The sequence below is a fragment of the Leucoraja erinacea genome, chromosome 16 (genome assembly GCF_028641065.1).
Source record: "Leucoraja erinacea ecotype New England chromosome 16, Leri_hhj_1, whole genome shotgun sequence".
Lineage (NCBI taxonomy): Eukaryota > Metazoa > Chordata > Chondrichthyes > Rajiformes > Rajidae > Leucoraja > Leucoraja erinaceus.
The window spans coordinates 20064130-20084393 of NC_073392.1; the positions used below are offsets into that span (position 1 = coordinate 20064130).

General features: G+C 45.0%; 1 protein-coding gene across 2 annotated transcripts in view; it reads left to right on the plus strand.

Annotated features, from left to right (window-relative positions):
• grip2b (glutamate receptor interacting protein 2b) overlaps nt 1–20264 on the plus strand; it is a 385341-nt gene that overhangs the window by 336629 nt on the left and 28448 nt on the right. The window contains exons 12-17 of one of the 2 annotated variants that reach the window (XM_055647780.1): nt 5173–5359; nt 7970–8115; nt 11075–11155; nt 16459–16528; nt 18860–19005; nt 19900–20044. In XM_055647780.1, coding sequence (XP_055503755.1) covers nt 5173–5359; nt 7970–8115; nt 11075–11155; nt 16459–16528; nt 18860–19005; nt 19900–20044 — 775 coding nt within the window. The remainder of the gene's footprint in view (nt 1–5172; nt 5360–7969; nt 8116–11074; nt 11156–16458; nt 16529–18859; nt 19006–19899; nt 20045–20264) is intronic. The other variant, XM_055647779.1, reaches the window with a different exon arrangement.

Here is a 20264-nt window from a genome sequence, read left to right on the forward strand (position 1 = left end):
TGTTGATAGAATACGAGCACTCGATGGTGTTTCCCCAAATATGGAATCTTCTAATTCACTTGAACGGTATGGTTTAACGATGTCACCCAAAGAATAGCACCTGCAGCAGTACAGCAACCCCTCACTACCATGCTAAATCCTTCATCCTGTGCCCAGGTTTGGACTTTATCCTTAGAGGAGGCGGCATAGTGGGTGGCACGGTGGCGCAGCGGTAGAGTTGCTGCCTTACTGCGCCATAAACCCGGATTCGATCCTGACTATGGGTACTGTCTGTACGGAGCTTGTGCATTCTCCCCGTGACCCTTATGGGTTTTCTCCAGAAGGTTTCCTCCCACGCTCCAACGTACAGGTTTGTAGGTTAATTGGCTTGGTAATATTGAATCACAGGTAGGCGGGGACTCAATGGGCCGAAGGGCCTGTTTATACACAGTATCTCTTAACTAAAATCTAGAGAGCAGCTCACTAATTCCTTCCATTCATGAACATCAGCAGTATTTTAACTTCCTGTCAATGACAGAAAAAATGAATTGAATTTTCCTTACTTATTTTTCACTTATAATGGCACAGAAAGAGGCTACTCAGCCCATCTTGTCCATGGCAGATCGTGACAGAACAACTGCATTAGTTCCAATCCCATATTTTTTCATTCCCTCATTCTCCCTCACACATGTTCATCAACTCGCCGCTGATTCCTTTTGCCATTAACCTACATTGAGAGCTTGTTTAATGCTCGATGTTTCCAGGAGAGCTCAGACACATTTATTATAGAGCAGACTCCCAGAGAGAACTCAGATACAGTTAGTGTGGAGCAGATTACTGGAAGAGCTTGGATACAGTTAGTATGGTGTAGATTCCCGGGAGGACTCTGGCACAATCAGTAGAGAACAGAACCCCTCGGAAAGCTCGGATACAGTTAGCATGAAGCAGATTTCGATGAGAGCTTGAATAATTTGAATAATTCTACACTATTTCAATTTTACTGTCCCCACATGCCCACCAATAACCTGCCCTTCCCCAAAGCCCACACGGACAGCACCCGAAGGTCAGAATTGAATCCAGGTTGGTGGAGCTGTAAGGCAGTGGCTCTACCAGCTGCACCATTGTACTGTATTTCATTGACGAGGAGTTGAGATCCCAATCATTATTGTATCATGGGACAGGTACATGGATAGGAAAGGTTGCAAGTGATATGGGTTAGGCTCGAGCAAGTGGGATTAGCTTGGATGGGGCATCTTCGTTGCACATGGAACATTTTCCATGCTGAATGATTGCATGAATCTTTGACTTCTGTGATGGTAGAAGATTAAATTTTGTCCATTTTCATCCATGCTTTCAAAATATCAAAACGCACCATAGGAATGCTTACCTGGCAGATATTGAAGAAAGATATCCCTCAGGTGAAATCCAGACTGAATCAAATTTGAAGTGCTATTTTTTTTAAATAATAGTTATTACACCAGCAAATGCTCTACTCAGTCGGACGTTTGTAACATCCCTTGAATATGAATGAATTAAATGGCATGTCAGCCTCATTTAGTGGTGTGAGTTGAAGCAGGGCTGCCGGCCAGGTTACCCGGTGAACTCCCAGCCTCACTTGGCCGTGTGCCTGGAATTTGCAACAATTACCCGAACTACATTAAATATGAAAACCGCACTCGATTAAATTTTAAACCTATGACTCAGCAAATATTCATAGTTTGAGGATGGCAGATAGAGCAGCTTTCACAAAATTATGAATAATTCCTGCAACCCCTCTGTTGAACTCATGTGATTGGCAAGGCTTATTGTTGTCATTAGGAGTGAGAGTGGGAAGTTGCTGAGCACAGCACTGGCAGTGAGTTCGCTTAATGTCCACAGGCAGTCATTAAGCGGGGAATGCATCAGCCACCTTCCCTGGCATAAAATTAAATCAAGTGAAGAAAATAAACTAATATTCAGCCCCATTCTCCAATGCTTTTCCCTTTCGAGGCTGTGAGCTAGCTAGATGGATCCAGTTGTGGAGCGATGGATTGGTGGATGTTGTCAGGTGGGAAAGAGGAGGGTGGAGATAGTGACAGAGGCCTGAGACGTGAATAGTGGATGTAACAAGGGGCTGCTGATGATGGAATCTAATGGGAAAGGACAGTGGATAGTTGGATGAAATAAGAAAAGTGTGGTGGGCAGATGGGAACAGTGGGGTGGGGGTGGGGGGTGGGGGAAAAGGGTGGTGGATGTATGGAACAAGCTGCCAGAGGAGGTAGTTGAGGCAGGGACTATCCCTACATTTAAGAAACAGTTAGACTGACACATGGATAGGACAGGTTGGGAGGGATATGGACCAAGAGCAGGTAGTGTAGCTGGGACAAGTTGGCGGGTGTGGGCAAGTTGCGCCAAAGGGCCTGTTTTTACACTGTATCACTATGACTACATTATACCTCCTCGATGCATGAATGCTTCAAATTAAAGTGGTTTAGTTTTATTGCCATATACTCAAGCATCGAAACATAGAAAATAGGTGCAGGAATAGGCCATTCGAGCCAGCACTGCCATTCAATATGATCATGGCTGTTCATCTAAAGTCAGTACCTCTTTCCTGTTTTTTCCCCCATATCCCTTGATTTCGCTAACCCCAAGAGCTAAATGTAACTCTCTCATGAAAACATCCAATGAATTGTCCTCCACTGCCTTCTGTGGCAGAGAATTCCACAGATTCACAACTCTCTGCATGAAGAAAGTTTGTCCTCATCTCAGTCCTAACTGGCCTACCCTTTATTCTTAAACTGTGACCTTGGTTCTGAACTTCCCTCAACATTGGGAACATGTTTCCTGCAGTTACTGTAAGTGAAAATCTAGCAGGGAAGCAGGATGCTTTCTCCAACCACCCCCATTTGTAGGACACTATCTTCCACCGTTTCTACCCAGTGCTCGGTACTTACCTCCAGCAGCCACTGGTTGTCATCCAGAATGCACCGAGCCACAGCCTGATCCATGCCGGTCACCTGGGAGAATTCAGCACAGAGACTCTCACGGCAGCGGCGCAACGCTTCAGACGCCTCCGATAGCCCGGGACTCTTGCACTGAGGCTGCTCCATGGCCAGAGCTGCAGCAAGCGACTCGCCAGCCCGGCAAACACTCGCCAGCCCGGAAAACACTCGCCAGCCCCGGCTCCCCGTCCGCATCTGTCCCCACCGCTGCATCTGCTTCCATCCCTCCCTCAGCTCCGGCTCTCCAAAACCCACGGCCCATGCAGTTGATATGAGTTTTTAAAATTTTCGTTGATCATAGAATTTCTCATGACAGAGCGTGAGAAATTTGTGATCAGCGTGAGAATTTTGCGAAATGCGTGATTCTCACGCTCTATGCGTGAGAGTTGGCAGCCCTGTAGAGGGCAATGTTTTGCAGGTAAAATGTTGGGCATGGTGTGTTGGTGGCAGTATGTTCATGATTGTGAGTAAGGGACAGTGTTTTCAGTAGGGTTTTGGGGAGGGGATAGTTGTGATTTGGGGTAGGCGGGGGTCTGTGTTTTGGGGCAGCATCTTAGAGTCAATGAGTGGAGAGAGTGTGGCAGTGTGCTGGGATCAGTATGTGGTGAGAGAGGGAAAAGGGGTTAGTATGTTGGGGGCATGGAGTTGGGTAGTATCAGATTATCAGAGATTGTCTCGTGGAAATATCAGCTTTCCACGAGACAGTGGGGGTGGGACTGATGATCGAGGACGTCGATTGGACGAGAGAAACGTTGTTCATCAGGCAATGGGGGGGGGGAACATGATGATTCAGCGTGATGATTGATTGGAGGAGGGAGGTGTTGGTCAGAGGTGGAAGTAGGGGATGGGACTGAGGATAGAGCGCGGTGATTGGGGGAGGGAGTGGAGCAAAGATCATAGAGAGAAGCTTGAATTGACCCGTTCGCGGGGCTTTTCATCGCCCGGCCGCGGGATCTTCCACCGCTCCGCGGTCAAATCGCTGCGTCGAGGCGATCGAGGCTCCCGATGTTGAAGCCCCACAAATCATGGGCGAACGAAGCTGCTGTTGCTGGAATTCGGAGGCAGCCACCAACCAGTCAGCTCCTGATGTTACCATCCACAGAGCCCACGGCTCTAGCCTCCAAAGCTTTGTGTGCATGTGTGTGTGCGCCTGCACGCGCGGCGCTAAGAAATTGTGTCCCCCCCATGTTTTGATAGAGATTTCTGCCCCTGGGTGATAGGATGGTTCCGTTGCCTGATAACAGCTGGGAGGAAACTGTTTCTAAATCTGGAGGTATGCATTGTCACATGTCTGTACCTCTTACCTGATGGGAGGGAGGAGAAGAGGCAGTGTCTGGAGTGGGACTCGTCCTTGATTTCACTGGTGGCCTTGCCGTGGCAGCGTGAAGTGTTGATGGGTGAATGAAAGAGAGGTTGGTTTACGTGATGGTCTGGGCTACATCCACAATGCTCTGCAGTTTCACAATTGCTTGCCACTGCTTACAACCTGCAATACTCAATGTGCCCATGGAACAAATTCATATAGGATATTTCTTATTCTCGAGGGTAACTGACCCCGCTCACAGACCCCGTAATGGCTGATTTTTTTTTTAATGCTTTGAACGATAGGGCTGTGTTTTTTAATTTCCAACAACAATGCATTCACACTATTGAGGTACTTTACAGGTGTTGCAAAGTATGCAACTAGTCTGTGGAGAGTAAAACCCTCCTACAATGAATGAATAAATAACCTGGATTGAGTGGTGAATAAATATGGCCAGAATTCACGGGAGAACCTGCTTTACATTGAGCAGTTGCACAAGATATCTTTGTTCTGTTACGAGAGGACATATGATGTATTGGTTTAATGCTCCTGCAGAGAAGTGTGAGGTGCCACAGTGCAGCACCCATAGACTGGATACCACACATTAATTAAGAATGCTGATGGTGAAATATAGGAGGCACACCAGTGAGTCCAGCTCCCCAGCACTGCTGGCAATCAGAGATTGTGCCTGTTTAGCAGGATTGGGTTGTTGAAAACAGGCAGATGAAAGAAAGGAATGAAAGCTACGTGGCTTATTGCTGGGTCACTTGAGTGGGTCAGTTGACCAATTTGTGACTCCTTTCTCAAAACGAGGTGTTGGTGGGCTCTGACAGTGCTGAAGACCTGCTCTTGCTGAATCGAATGCCACTGTTCATGGTGCCTAACACTGACCTTTTTGTTCCACAGTATCACTAGCCTCGAGCACCATCGGCCCAGGAGGACAGATCGTGCACACGGAGACCACGGAAATCTTTCTCAAGGGCGATCCTCTCAATGGATTTGGCTTGCAGCTTCAGGGGGGAATCTTTGCCACAGAACCTCTTTCGTCTCCACCGCTCATCCGGTTTATCGATCCAGACAGCCCTGCGGAAAGGTTAGGCCGTTTTGTCCATTGAAAATGAATAAAAAGCAAATCAGGGTTTACAAGCCACGTTCTTAGCTAGGTAACTTGTCCAACAGAAACAGTATTAGAGGAGAACTCATGCCCAGCCACATGGCATGGTATGGGACAGGTGATCAAAGCCAGCACTAAGAGGCAGATTATCAGGGGGATCTTAAAGGATAACTTAGGGGGGCAAGGTGGCACAATGGTAGAGTTGCTGCCTTACAGTGCCAGAGGCAAGGGTTCAATCCTGACTTCAGGTGCTGTATGTATGGAGTTTGTACATTCTCCCCATGACCTGCGTGAGTTTTCTCTGGGTGCTACCGTTTCCACCCACACTCCAAAGACGTACACGTTTGTAGGCTAATTGACTTCAGTAAAAATGTAAATTGTCCCTTGAGTGTGTAGGATAGTGTTAGTGTACAGGGATCGCTGGACTGCACGGACAACCGGGGCCGAAGGGCCTGTTTCCGCGTTCTAGCTCTAAACTATACTAAACAGATGTAGAGTGGGAATTCCATCCATTGGCACCTTGACAAGTCTGAGGGGATGGTAGAATTAAAAGTGTGAAAATCCAAAGTTTTCAGAAGACTTAAGAGGTGGAGAAGAGTGCAAAGATAGGAAGGAGTGATCCCATAGAGAGATGAAAACACAGCAACTACCCATCTGTTGTGAAAAAAAAGAATTGTTTATTTGCAATTAATATTAATGCATTTTCAGTTACACCGGTGTTATTAAGCATTGGTTTAACAATGCAATGCCAGGGAAATTACACTGAATAACAGTATTGAGTAAATAAGATGCAACATATTTCCCTCTGTAATTATCCCAATGTACTAATTATTATGGTTACAAATCTATATATTCTTTGTTATGATCCATTCAGTGGCAGAGTAAAATTACTGTCTGGCATTGAAGGGACTGGGAAACACAAGCACTTTGAACTGATTTGCAGCTACATGACACACAAATAATTTACAGATCGATTGCATCCCAGACACTAAAGGCAGATTGAAGATCCAAGCACAAAATTATTGACCTGATATCTTCCACAGCACTTCCACGGCAAGCTTTGTCATCAGCAGTCAGGAATTTGATCATCTGCATTAGGCTGCCTGTTGTACTATGGTGCTCATGTTACTGGACTTGCACTGGGACTGAGTGAGTTCTGATTGAGGGAGGGTGGCACAGAGAGATGACAGATAGTGCCACTCTCTCGCAACTCGCGTTCACAAGTTTTAGGAGTAGAATTAGGCCATTCGGCCCCATCAAGTCTACTTCGCCATTCAATCATGGCTGATCTCTGCCTCCTAACCTAATTTTCCTGCCTTCTCCCCATAACCCTTGACACCCATTGTATTCAAGAATTTGTCTATCTCTGCCTTAGAAAAACACATTGACGGCCTCCACAGCATTCTGTGGCAATGCATTCCACAGATTAACTATTCTCTGACTAAAGAAGTTCCTCCTCACCTCTTTTCTAAAAGAGCACTCTTTAATTTTGAGGTTATGACCTCTGGTCCTAGACTCTCCCATCAGTGGATGCATCCTTTTAACATCCACTCTATCTATGCCTTTCATTATTCTGTACATTTCTGTAAGTTTCAATGACAGTTGAACCTCAGCTTTCTAAACTCCAGCGAGTAGAGGCCCAGTGTTGTCAAACTCCAACAACAGGGGTTGGATTCTGACCGCAGCTCCTGTCTGTGTGGTGTTTACACGTTCTGGCTCTGACCAAATGGAATTCTTCGAGTGCTTCTTTTAGTTTAGAGATATAGCGGGGAAACAGGCTCCTTGGCCCACCGAGTCCCTACCGACCATCGATCGCCCGTTCACTTTAGTTCTATGTTATCCCACTTTCGCATCCACTCCCTGTGTCCTCCCATGTGTTGGTTGGCATGTTAATTGGTTAGTGTAGGTTGTCCCTATGGTAGGTGGGTGGCAGGAGAATCAGGGGGGTAGTTGAGGGCCATTGGAGGGAGAATACTTTAATGGAATATGTAGGGGAAGGGGACTGACCAGAAGACATAGGAGCAGAAAATTGAGTCTGCTCTGCCATTCATGGCTGATCTATTTCTCTCAACCCCATTCTCCTGCCTTCTCCCCATAACCCTTGATGCCCTAACTAATCGAACCTAACAATCTGCGCTTTAAAAATACCCTATGACTTGGCCTCCACTGCCGTCCGTGGCAATGAATTCACAGATTCACCACCCTCTGGTTACAGAAATTCCTCCTCATCTCACTTCTAAAGGCAAGTCATTTTATTCTGAGGCTCTGCCCTCCAGTCGTAGGTTCTTCTAGAGCAATGGGAATGTTCTGAGAGACGGCATTGATGGGCCACACGGCTTCCTTCTAACACAGTAAAAGAATATGGGAAACAAAATACGAGGCGCTGTTTTTCCTCCCCATCACAAAAATGACAACACCTCCTTGACGTAAATAGTTTTGTGATGCATTTCAAGGTACGATATAGAGGTAGGTTCTTCAACAATATGAACATATGGTTTCTAATATGCTCAGTATTAGCTTATGAATTTGGATCCAATAATCAGCATTCGTTCATTGTTCTTTTTCTGCCCATGGAACTCCTGGATCCAGGTGCGGACTAGTGCAGGTGGGTGACCGGGTTCTCTCCATTAACGGCATGGTAACCGAGGATGGGACGCTGGAGGAGGCCAACCAGTTGCTGCGGGACGCGGCTCTTTCAAGCAAAGTTACACTGGACATAGAGTTTGACGTGGCAGGTATGTACATCCATTTGCGGAGAAAGCAACCCTTGAATGGGTTTCCTATCAGGCCAATGTTGCAAGCTCGCTGTGCCTGGTGAGAGTCCCCTTCTGTACAATAATATATCCAGACAGAAGGTCACTAAGTAGAAGGAATTTTGACTGGCAAAAAACTTTGGTGAAAGCAAATCTGGAGTGTAAAAAAGGCTTGATGCCAGAGTTAAGGTAAAACCTAATTACCCCCCTGAACCAACAATGATTGTGCATGCATTTATCTGTCTATTTGCGTTTTGTAATGGATTTGGGAGTGGTCATTCGCTCTGGGAAATTATTGGTGAGATAAATCCTCATTTTGGATACTGTGTACAAAACACCTAAGCTTTCTACAAATTCTGACCTCAGGGAGTCTCAGATGATGGGAGTGTGTATCAGAACTCCCCAGGGTTTCTGGCGTGTGAAGGTGGAAACCACAAACTTCTCACTAATGTCAAGGTTTAGTTCTTGAGCCCGGTCTACTATCTGTGTACCTGCATTAGTTTATAAATACTTATGGAATAGGACTGAACTGGTCCTCTTGTTAATGTTCTAAATAAGAGCAAGGTGAATTTTGAGGAGCTTGCTTACTTGCTTGGAATAGGTTGTTTGTGGGCAAAGGAACATCTGAAAAGTGGGAGGATTTTAAAAGTAAGATGGCAAGATTTCAATGTCTGAATGTTCCTGTTAGAATGAAGGTCAATACTGGCATGGTAGGGAACCCTGGATTACAATCCAGATAGGTGCTCTGATCAAAAAAAAGGAAAGTGGCTTAGGTCCAGTACAGACAGCTGGGATCATGAATACCTGGAGGATTATAAAGGGCCTGTCCCACTTAGGCGATTTAGGCAACTAAGACGACTAGGCTGTCACCACATGGTCGTGGGGTGACGCCTGTATGGTCGTGAGTGGTCTCCTCAAGTCGCCTAAAGAGTCGTAACGTTTTTCTGGTCGCCGCTGGATTTTGAAATGTTCAACATTTTTTGGTGACTGTGGGCTTGACGTAGCCGGGGACGTGGCACCTCTCGTTCATCGGCGTCCCGTCCGCACACGCTCTTATCTACCTTCTTGGTAGTAAGTCCAGTAAGCCTAACTTCTGTGCTGGGTGCATTACTGGAGGGGATGCTGAGGAATAAGATATACATGCGTTCGAAAAGATCAGGGTTGATTAAGAATAGTCAGTACAATAGTGTGCATGGGGGATCATGTTTCACAAATTTGTTTAAATTTTGTTGAAGACGTATCCAAGAAGATCAATAAGGGCAGGGCTGTAGACATAGTTTATATGTGCATCAGCTAGGTCTTTGATTAAAGTTCCACCTGGTAGGCTGCTGTAGAGGATTGGATCGCATGGGATCCAGGGTGAGTCATCTAATTGGATACTTAAGTGGCTTGATGGAAGGAAACATTGGGTGGTGGTGGAAGGTTGTTTTCAGATTGGAGGCCTGTGACTAGTGGTGTGCCTTGGGTGCTGAACCCATTGTTGTTTGTCAGCTATATCAATCATTTATATGAGGAGGTACAAGGCAATCTCTGGTGAATCTCTGGAACTCTCTGCCATAGAGGGTAGTTGAGGTCAGTTCATTGGCTATATTTAAGAGGGAGTTAGATGTGGCCCTTGTGGCTAAGGGGATCAGGGGGTATGGAGAGAGGAGGCAGGTACGGGATACTGAGTTGGATGATCAGCCATGATCATATTGAATGGCGGTGCAGGCTCGAAGGGCCGAATGGCCTACTCCTGCACCTAATTTCTATGTTTCTATGTTTCTATGTTTCTATGCAATGTTAAAAAGTTTGCAGATGGCACTAAAATAGGTGGTATCCTAGGCAGTGAAGAACGTTATCAAGAATTATAGCGGGTTTCTTGATCAGCTGACTAAGTCGGTCATGGAATGGCAAATGGAGTTTAATTCAGATAAGTGTGATGTGTTGCAGTTTTGGAAGTCAAACTGGTGTAGGACATTTGCAGTGAAACAAAGTATCCTGGGGATTACTGTACACCAGAGGGACCTGGGGTTATAAGTACATAGTTCCCTGAAAGTGATGGCACATTTAGCCTGAGTGGTGAAGAAGACTTTTGACATGCAGGCCTTCATCAGTCAGGGCATTGAGTGGGGATGATATGTTGCAGTTATACAAGACATTGATGAGGCTGCACCAGGAGGATTATGTTCAGTTTTGGTCATCCTGATGAAGTAAAATTGCTATTAAGCTAGAAAGTGTGCTGATAAGATTTACGAAGATGTTTCCAGAACACAAAGGACAGGAGTGTTTGGGACAGGCTAGGTCTTTATTTCTTGGAGTGTACGAGACTAAGATGTCATGTTATGGGGGTGCATGAAATCATCATGGGCATGGATAAGGTATTTGGTCACAATCATTTTCTCAAGGTTGGGGAATCAAGGACCAGAGGACATAGGTTTAAGGTGAGAGGGGAACATTTAATAGGAACCTGAAGGGAACTTTTTCACATTGGGTTGTATGTATATATATATATGGAATTAACTGCCAGAGGAAGTGATTAAGGCAGGTACAATTACAACTTTTAAAATAATTTGGACAGGTACATAGATAGGAAAACAAAATGGGATTAATTATTTCAAAGAACAAATTCAGGAATTATGGGCTGAATGGTGACCTCCAAGCGTCAGTGCTCTCTTTACTAGATACATCCACAATTACACACTGGAAACATAGCAACTTATTTTGGTGATGTCTGAAAACTTGACACTGTGCTTGACATTTCTGATTTGTACCATTTAAAAGAAGTTAACTGAAGTTAACTGAATCTGTTTTAAAACTATGAACATGAATATGATACAAATGCATTAAATGTTCATTGAGTTTTATCAGACAACGTATCTGGGTGATTTGTGTAAAATGATAAAATGCAGACACTCAACGTTAAAGTCCTGATGTCTTAGGCTGCTTTTCCTGTTCACAGAATCTGTTATTCCCAGCAGTGGGACCTTTCATGTGAAACTTCCCAAGAAGAGAGGTGTTGAGCTTGGCATTACCATCAGCTGTGAGTATTGTCATTTCCACACACTGCTCTTTTATGATCAGTTGTGTGAATTTGTTGGCTGGGAATTGATATGTGCCTTAAGAACTGAAGGCTTGATGAATTTCTTGTTACCTCAGGGTATGATGCACCATCAAGATGCCATCTTTCAGGTGAGCTGTTACAATCACCTCCCAGGTTATATTCAATACCCTCCAACCAAAAACAATGACCATGTTTATCTCTATTCCATTTGTGGGAGTTTCTTGGATACAAAGAAAGCTGTGCTGTCACAGTGCAACAGTGATTCCACAGTAAAAGTTATTTTTAGCTATTGTAAATGCATTGAAAAATCTTAGGGATCTGTAAGCTCCTATATAATCTTAAGGTGTAGAGTCATATATTTACAGCACAGAACTAAGCTCTCTGGCTTACTGAGTCCACATTAACTATCGACCACCCATTTACACACTTTATTTTCAGTATTCCCCACCCCATCAATTTCCACCACAAATCCTTGTCTGCTTCCCTTGCTACTGCTCTTGATTTTTCCAGTGCTTTTGTGGCTCACTTCCCTTCCAACCACTACACAATGTGCACATAGACCTGTGTGGAGAGCTGCTCATTCAAGCTTCAGACGTGCTAATGTCATCCTCACCCCGCCAGCTATGGTCTCTGCAGTCCACTCACTCTGTCCCCCTGTTTGAAAAATCTCAGATCCCCAAATGGTGCTGTGATGACCTCCTAACCTTCCATCTCTCTGTTCCATTGTCCTGATCAAACCCAAGCCCACCTTTTGACCTAACTTTACCACCATGACTTGGTACATATGACAGTCAGATCGGCAGACTGTCTGACATGCCTGGTACAAAAAAGCTTCTTGCATGGACCATTTTCTGCTGAGCAGCTTGATAACCTCAATCACAGATGTTGAGACAGAGCTTCACTGGTCACTATGATCCATATGACCAGCCAGCTCCAAGATGGTCTACCCTGAACCAGGGTAGCCAAGCTGTTCCTAGTTGGAGCTGCCTTTATTGGAGCCTTTGCTGGAGCTGACTGTGCAGATAGCACTGCCAGATTCTCCCAGCCTGGATCGACAGGCTGTTCCTTTGGCCAGCTGCTCTTTCGGTGCAGGGGCTCACTGAACAGGTCAGCAGGGCTCACTGAACAGGTCACGCCTGCCAATACTGCAAGCCTGGTTCAACCAGCTGTTCTTGAGAGGCCAGCTAGTGACTCCCGACTGCTCCTTTCCAGAGCTTCAACGGCGCTTCCTGCTCCATGAATACAGGGTGAAAACCCACCAGAATACTGGAGCTTTAACCACCTAGAATGGTACTCCACCCCCGCAGCCGCCTAACCCCTGTAAGTCTTCAACTTGCTACATAAGCCCTCTCTGAAGAGATAATATGCAGGCTGCACATTACTGACCCTGTAAAAAATGAGCCATTTTGGGAATGATCTCATGCCTTATAGTATTTTGCGAAGGCAACAGCCCCAACTGTGTATTACAGAGGTGTTAATACAGCTTTCTGCTTTCCCGAGAGATGAGACCCATCTTCTGACTTGCAAAAGGCCGTAATGACTCCAGAGCGTATTTTGGACTTGCTGACATAATTCTTTGCCTACATATCATCACTGGGATATCTCAACTGATAAAATTGACGTATGGAACATCCAAAAAGTCTAGCAGTTTATGTGGACTGGCATATGTCCCGGATACTTTTAGCCAGATCTTCCTCCAGTGAATCTCCTATCCCCAAAGTGATGGCAAATATGTGACAAGAGCCGGTAGCTCCTTCATATGATTAAAAAATATTAGATTAGTTCAGGGATTTAATTTCCTTATCGATATCCACATTGTTGGAGTCACCTCTGTAAGAATCTCCAACACTCCCCTCTTCTGAGCGGGAAATATCATAACGCAACCCTGAGCCAGGTATTGCTTCCCTTCTTCTGAGCGGGAGATACTATAACGCAACCCTGACAGACACAGCCTGTAAATGTCTCCAGAGCTAGGAGCACATTCCTTTTTTCCATTTATTTATTTATTCATCCATTTATTCGTCTTTATTTATTTGTTTGTTTGTTTATTTATATAACTCACAAGACAGGAGCTCCTGCTAGTGACTCCGAGTCCTTGCTCCCTTCTGGAGCCTCAATGGAGTTTCTTAGGGGAGGAAATAGAACCCAACCCTGAACCAGGTGTTGCCTCCTCAGGCCTCTGGCTGACTCCCTTTCAGAGCAGCAATCTGCACAGGCATTGCCCGTCAGATGCTCCGAACAGCCACCTGCTCCAGTGGAGCCCCATTCTGCTACGGCAGTCACAGACCTGGCCGAGCGGCAGCCGCTATTATAAAACCATCAGCTCCTGCTGAGCCTCCGCGGCAGCCGCTATTTATAGCCATTAGCTTCTTACAGAGCTTCACACAGCGGTCACTGCTCCACAGCGTTTGCTGACCCGACCTCAGCCGGCAGCTGCTATGCCAGCTGCTGCGGAACCTAAACCCGGCCTTAGCCGGCAGCTGATATGCTTAAAAACGCCAGCTGCGGAACCTCCACAACGTTCGTTGTACCGGTTACGCCGGCCGCTGCTATTTTTATTCCACCGCTCCACGGAGCCTCCATGGCGGCAGCTGCAGAAGCTGTGCCAGCTTCTCCAGGGATGCTGCCCCTATTTCCGGAGCAGCGGCCCATTCCTGAAAGAAAATATTTCTCTTACCTGTCAGAGCAGTTTCGAACTACTCCGATGCTCGCATGCGGGCTGGTGGGCTCTTCACGTAGTCATTCACGTGACTTCGAAATAAAATAATTGTTGGTGCATACAAGGTTCTCATGGGGTCTGACAAGGTTCAAGTTCACGTTTATTGGCACTTAACCAACTAACGTACAGTGAAATTTGAGTTACCATACAGCCATACTAAGTGAAAAGCAACAATACACACAGACACATAAAATAAAATTTAACATAAACATCTAAGGTAGACATGGGTCACATTTTTCTCTTGGCTGAGGTGTCGAGAAATGATAGTCAAAATAAAGACAGCAAGACAGAAGACAAATCTACTTTAACAAAGAATAGAGACTTTTTGGAATTCCTTACCCCCAAAGAGCTGTGAATGTTCAGCCACTGTGTTTATTAAGACAAGAGTCAATAGAATGTAAAATATTGAGGAAACCAAGTGATCTGGAGTTAGTGCAGGAAAGTAGTTCTAAAGTAAAAGATCGGTGACGATTTGATTGAATGGCGGAGTAGGCAAGAGGGGCTGAATAATCTGCACCTCTGATTTCATATGTTCCAGATATTTCCGGCTATCCGCCAATGAGTCTGACAGCTTAATTGGTTTCGTTATTGCTAAGGGCCACAGTGAGCTAATTAATGCCAGGTCTCTGGTAACAAGAGATTTCAGTAGTGCTGTGAGAGGGCATGATTGCAGGCTTACAGAGAACTGCAGGCAAGCGGCCTCTCGGTGCCTTGGCGTTGAGACTGCTTTTATGCCTAGTGTGGAGCACAATCGAAGTAAACATTGTGGAAATGATTGCCTATCGTAACCATTGTACATTAATCAGCCTAACAAACGCTCTGTACAATGGAGCAGGCTTGCATTGAGATTTAGACAATAGACAATAGTTGCCGGAGTAGGCCATTCAGCCTTTCGAGCCAGCACTGCCATTCAATGTGATCATGGCTGATCATCCCCAATTAGTACCCCGTTCCTGCCTTCTCCCCATATTCCCTGACTCCGCTATCTTTAAGAGCTCTATCTAGCTCCCTTGAAAGTATCCAGAGAACCGGCCTCCACTGCCCTCTGACGCAGAGAATTCTTCAGACTCACAACTCGCTGTGTGAAAAAGTGTTTCCTCATCTCCGTTCTAAATGGCTTACTCCTTATTCTTAAACAGTGGCCCCTGGTTCTGGACTTCCCCAACATCAGGAACATGTTTCCTGCCTCTAGCGTGTCCAAACCCTTAATAAGAGTATACAAGCCCAGCTGCTCCATTCTCTCAGCATATGACAGTCCCGGGTATTAATCTTGCAAACTTACGCTGCACTCGCTCAATAGCAAGAATGTCCTTCCTCAAATTAGGGGACCAAAACTGCACATTATACTCGAGGTATGGTCTCACTAGGGCCCTATACAACTGCAGAAGGACCTCTTTGCTCCTATACTCAACTCTTCTTGTTATGAAGGCCAACATGCCATTCGCTTTCTTCACTGCCTGCTGTACCTACATGCTTGCTTTCATTGACTGATGAACAAGGACCCCCAGATCCCATTGTACTTCACCTTTTCCAAACTTGACACCATTTAGATAATAATATGCCTTTCTGTTTTTGCTACCAAAGTGGATATCCTCACATTTATTCACATTAAATTGCATCTGCCATGCATCTGCCCACTCACCCAACCTGTCCAAGTCACCCTGCATCCTCATAGCATCCTCCTCACAGTTCACACTGCCACATAGCTTTGTGTCATCTGCAAATGTTCTAATGTTACTTTGAATTCCTTCACTATATCATTGATGTATATTGTAAATAGCTGCGGTCCCAGCACCGAGCTTTGCGGTACCCCACTAGTCACTGCCTGATATTCTGAAAGGTACCCGTTAATCCCTACTCTTTGTTTACTGTCTGCCAACCAATTTTCTATCCGTCAGCACTCTACCTCCAATACCATGTGCCCTAATTTTGCCCACTAATCTCCTATGTGGGACCTTATCAAATGCTTAGTTCTCCTCAGTCTTTTATCGTATTTGCAAGTTTCAATATTTGCAAGTTTCTTTATCTCTTCCTGTATAACACACTCACAATGGGTTCAAGCTATTGAATTGCAATGCACAGCCTTGGTCGCATTAACACTTTTCCTGTTTTCAGACCCCATTTTCAGACTCAGCGACACAACTTGAGGCTGGTTCTTCTTCTACCATTGTACATCGAGCATTATTTGCTGGCTTTAGGCATTGGTTCTTGTGTTAATTGGGCCAGAGGAGAACATCTTCCAAAGACTGGTTTTGAGGGAACAGAATAGTCTAATTAAAATTGAAGAATTAGTACGGGTGTACGGGGTTATGGGGAGAAGGCAGGAGAATAGGGTGAGGAGGTAAAAATAGATCAGCCATGATTGAATGGCGGAGTTGACTTGATGTCGTAATGCTGCTCTGACACCTTATGAATTCAATGTTCATACTGTTGGGTTGAAAGCTACCTAAGCACTATAACCCCCCCCTCCTCTATATACCTCCTTCTGACTTTACATTTCACTCCTCTTCTGTTCTTCTTGTACATGAGGTACTTTGGGTTGACTATGTATTTTTCCATTCAGCAGCTGTAAGTCGGAAGCCCGGAGAGCCACTGATCATATCCGATATTAAGAAGGGCAGCATAGCACACCGGTACGTAGCCACTCCTGCATTCATGTATCTATACAATGATGTGACAGCCAAGAGCTAGCAAAACCTGGCATTTTAACACGAAGATTTCACTGTAGTTCCAGGAATATTTAGGAAGTTTCACAGTTCATGTTATAATGCTACTGTCCAGTTGTGTGGCTCACAGAGTTTTTAAGATATCGGCGGTGGGAGCGGACTGGGGGCGGGCTAATTTCAGGTCCTTGGTGGAGTTAAGGTGGCTCACAGACTTGTTACACTACTGGTCTGTGAAGTGATACCCTTCTGGTGATGAAACCCTCTCATCTTTATTGCATGTGATCCCAGGCAATCTATAGACTTTCAAATCCAAAATAGTGTCAAAATCATTGCATCTTCCACTGTAATCATCCTCTTTCATAATTTGTATAAAACCTCCGTGTTATCCCCGCACACGTGGCCTTTGACCTGTCACCCCAGTTTCTCAATGAGAAAAGAAATCTGCAGCGATGATACCATTAACTTGAAGAACAATTCTTCTTTATTTAAAAACTTTCTTCTGATGTGGGCCTAACACATTACTGGCTCGGGAAAATGGGCGTCCAGTGATAGTGAGAAGGGCCAACAAGCTGGTGCCTCCAACACACCTTTGGCATGCCCTGAGGAACCAAAAGCACCTACATAAATGAAACTCACAGGCATGTAGACCCAGAAAACACACACAAGCCCTCAATCAGGACAATTTTATTTATTTTATTGGTTGGTACCATGATAGTCTTGTCAATTGATATTTTAAAATACATCCCCATTTTGAATTGTGTTTAAACTGTAGATTCATGATCTGGATGAGTTTTTAAATGTTCTCTTAAAGATAAAGACAACATTAATAAACTTGCATTCTCTTACTGTTAAAAAAAAGTGAAAGGTCAAAGGCCAGATTGCAGGGACAGCACAGAAATGTAATAGAATATGAGAGGGGATGATATAAATGGAAGTTGCAACCTGTAGCATTGTTCGGCTTTTTAAAGACTGCAGGCTGTGGCTGTAATTTAACATGGATATTCCTTCATTATGAGGCATTGTGAAAAGATGAGACAGAGTAGGAAACTAGATGAATTTTAATTTCATTGCAATGGAGATATTGGGAAAAGGAGGCATAATTAATGCAACAAAAGCAGAACATGCTGGAAAAACTCAGCAAGTCATCCAGCTTTTTTAGTGAGAGAAACAGAGTTAACATTTATGTTGTAGAAACAAAGCACTGCAGATGCTGGTTAATACACAAAAGGACACAAAGTGCTGGAGTAACTCAGCAGGTCAGGCAGCATCTTTAGAGAACATGTGCAGGAAGGAGCTGCAGATGCTGATTTATACCGAAGATAGAAAGAAGGTGCTGGAGTAACTTACCGGGTCAGGCAGCATCTCTGGAGAAAAGGAATAGATGACGTTTTGGGTCGTCGCGTCAGTATTAAACCAGCATCTGTAGTTCCTTTCTACCAGTCTGAAGAAGGGTTCTGACCCGAAACATCACCTATTCCTTTTCTCCAGAGGTGCTGCCTAACCCACTGAGTTACTCCAGCACTTTGTGAGTATCTCTGAAGATGGACAGGTGATGGTTCGGGTTGAGAAGGAACGAGAAATTGGAGAAAAAAACTGTGACAGGCAGAACAGAGCAGTTGTAGGAAATCTGCTGCAATGATAGAGAATGTTGGAACTATCCAGCAGGTCAGGCACTCTCTGTGGAGAGAGAAACCTGAGTTCATGTTTCAGGTCAATGACCTTTCATGAGAACAGGCCAGCTCTGAAACGGACCGAGTCTGAGCTTGGTAAATTCAAGTCTTGAGCGTGCCTAGACTGAAATGAAATGTAATCTTTTCAGTCGTAAGATAAAAAGATAACATTTTCATCTTCTGGTCTCTCAGCCTGCAGAATCAATAAGGGGAGCCTGCAAAGTGGGCCCCAATCCACATTTGTTTTTTCCTGAAGACTACATCAGATGCAGTATATTAGAAAGGAAGAAGTGAAAGTGAATTGCTGCTTCTCCAGGTAGTGTTGGGTCCCTAGATGGTGTGAGGGGACTTGACCAAAGGGCAGGTGTGGCATCTCCTGCAGTCGTGTGGGAAAGTGCCATGAGAAAGGGAGTGGGGATGGACGAGCAAACCAGGGAGTTACAGAGAACAGACACTTAAGAGAGCTGAAGGGGAGTGAAGGGGATGATGGTGGGATCCCATTGATAATGAGTATCATTCACTGGGAATGTGGGAATAGAACACTAACCATTACTCTGCACTATGGCAGATGGCCCTTTGTTCGTCACCCTGCGACCTGGAATTCTCATTTGCTGTCTTCCTTCAATAGAACCGGGACTCTGGAGCCCGGGGACAAACTTCTAGCCATTGACAACATCCGGTTAGAGAACTGCTCAATGGAGGACGCCGTGCAAATCTTGCAGCAGTGTGACGAGCTAGTCAAACTGAAGATCCGAAAAGATGAGGACAACTCAGGTACTCAGCGTGCAAAGGGAGACCAAATCTCAAGAAGGGTTGCACTGTCCATGGGTTCTCTTTACAAAAATGGATCCTCATTGATTAAGCACGATGTTCAACTAAAATATCAATATCTCTCCCATACAGGAGTTAGCAGATCCCTCCACACAGTCTCTTCACGGATTCATGGGGCTCTTCCAATATGTATTAGATATGCATAGCTCCCTCTCTACTCATCCATCAATAAAACAATTGGCAAGAGAGGCTAAGCACAGAAAAAAACTCCCTTCACACTGTCCCATTAATCATTCCCAGGGCAGGGACCGTACAGAGTAAACTCCCTCAATACTGTTCCACCAAGCAATCCCATGACTGGGAAATTGCAGCTTATATACAGAATAAAACCTCCCTCACTGTCCATCAAACACTCCCAGACATGGACATATGTCCTGTTTCTAGGACAAGAGGAGACAGAAGCTCCCTCTCGGCTGCCCATTAACCACTCTAAGGACAGGTTGATTATCTTGCAGTACCATGGGTTCCATAGACGGCTTCATTTTTAATCATAATCTATCTGTGCAATGCTTCAGACAGTCCCTTAGTAGGGCCTTGGCATCATTGGAGCATGGAAGCTTTTCTGTCCCAAATTCTTTTCTATCCCAGCTTTGGAGTTAAGCTGAGCAATGTGGGTTGCAAAGTCAAAGTACACGTACCGCAAGAACTTCCCAAACAAGACTCGGATGAGAGCTTTGGTAGATCAAAAATCAGAGATTGACCAGGAAGGTATAGTGTAGCCCATTAGCTGAGATTCTCAGTCTTGTATTCCTTTAGACGATAGGACATCCTGTGCGTTATCAACAACAAGCATTGTGCCATTTTGGGTATTTGTTTCTAACTCTTTATCTCCATCAGATGAGCAGGAAAGGACTGGTGCCATAATATACAGCGTGGAGCTGAAGAGGTACGGAGGGCCACTGGGAATTACCATCTCTGGCACTGAGGAGCCCTTCGATCCCATTGTGATCAGTGGACTGACCAAGAAAGGTCTGGCGGAAAGGTAGAAAATTCACTCTGAACCTCTGCATGTGCTTTGTGTAGCTGGAGTCTTGAATACACTGAGTGGGGAGGTAGTGGAGGCAGGTACAACATTTAAGAAGCATCAAGATAAGTAATTGAAAAGTTGAGATATAGAAGTCTACAAACCAAAAGTGGGGAAATAGGATTGGTATGGTTAAATAAAGTTTAGTTTAGTTTAAAGATACAGCATGGAAACAGGC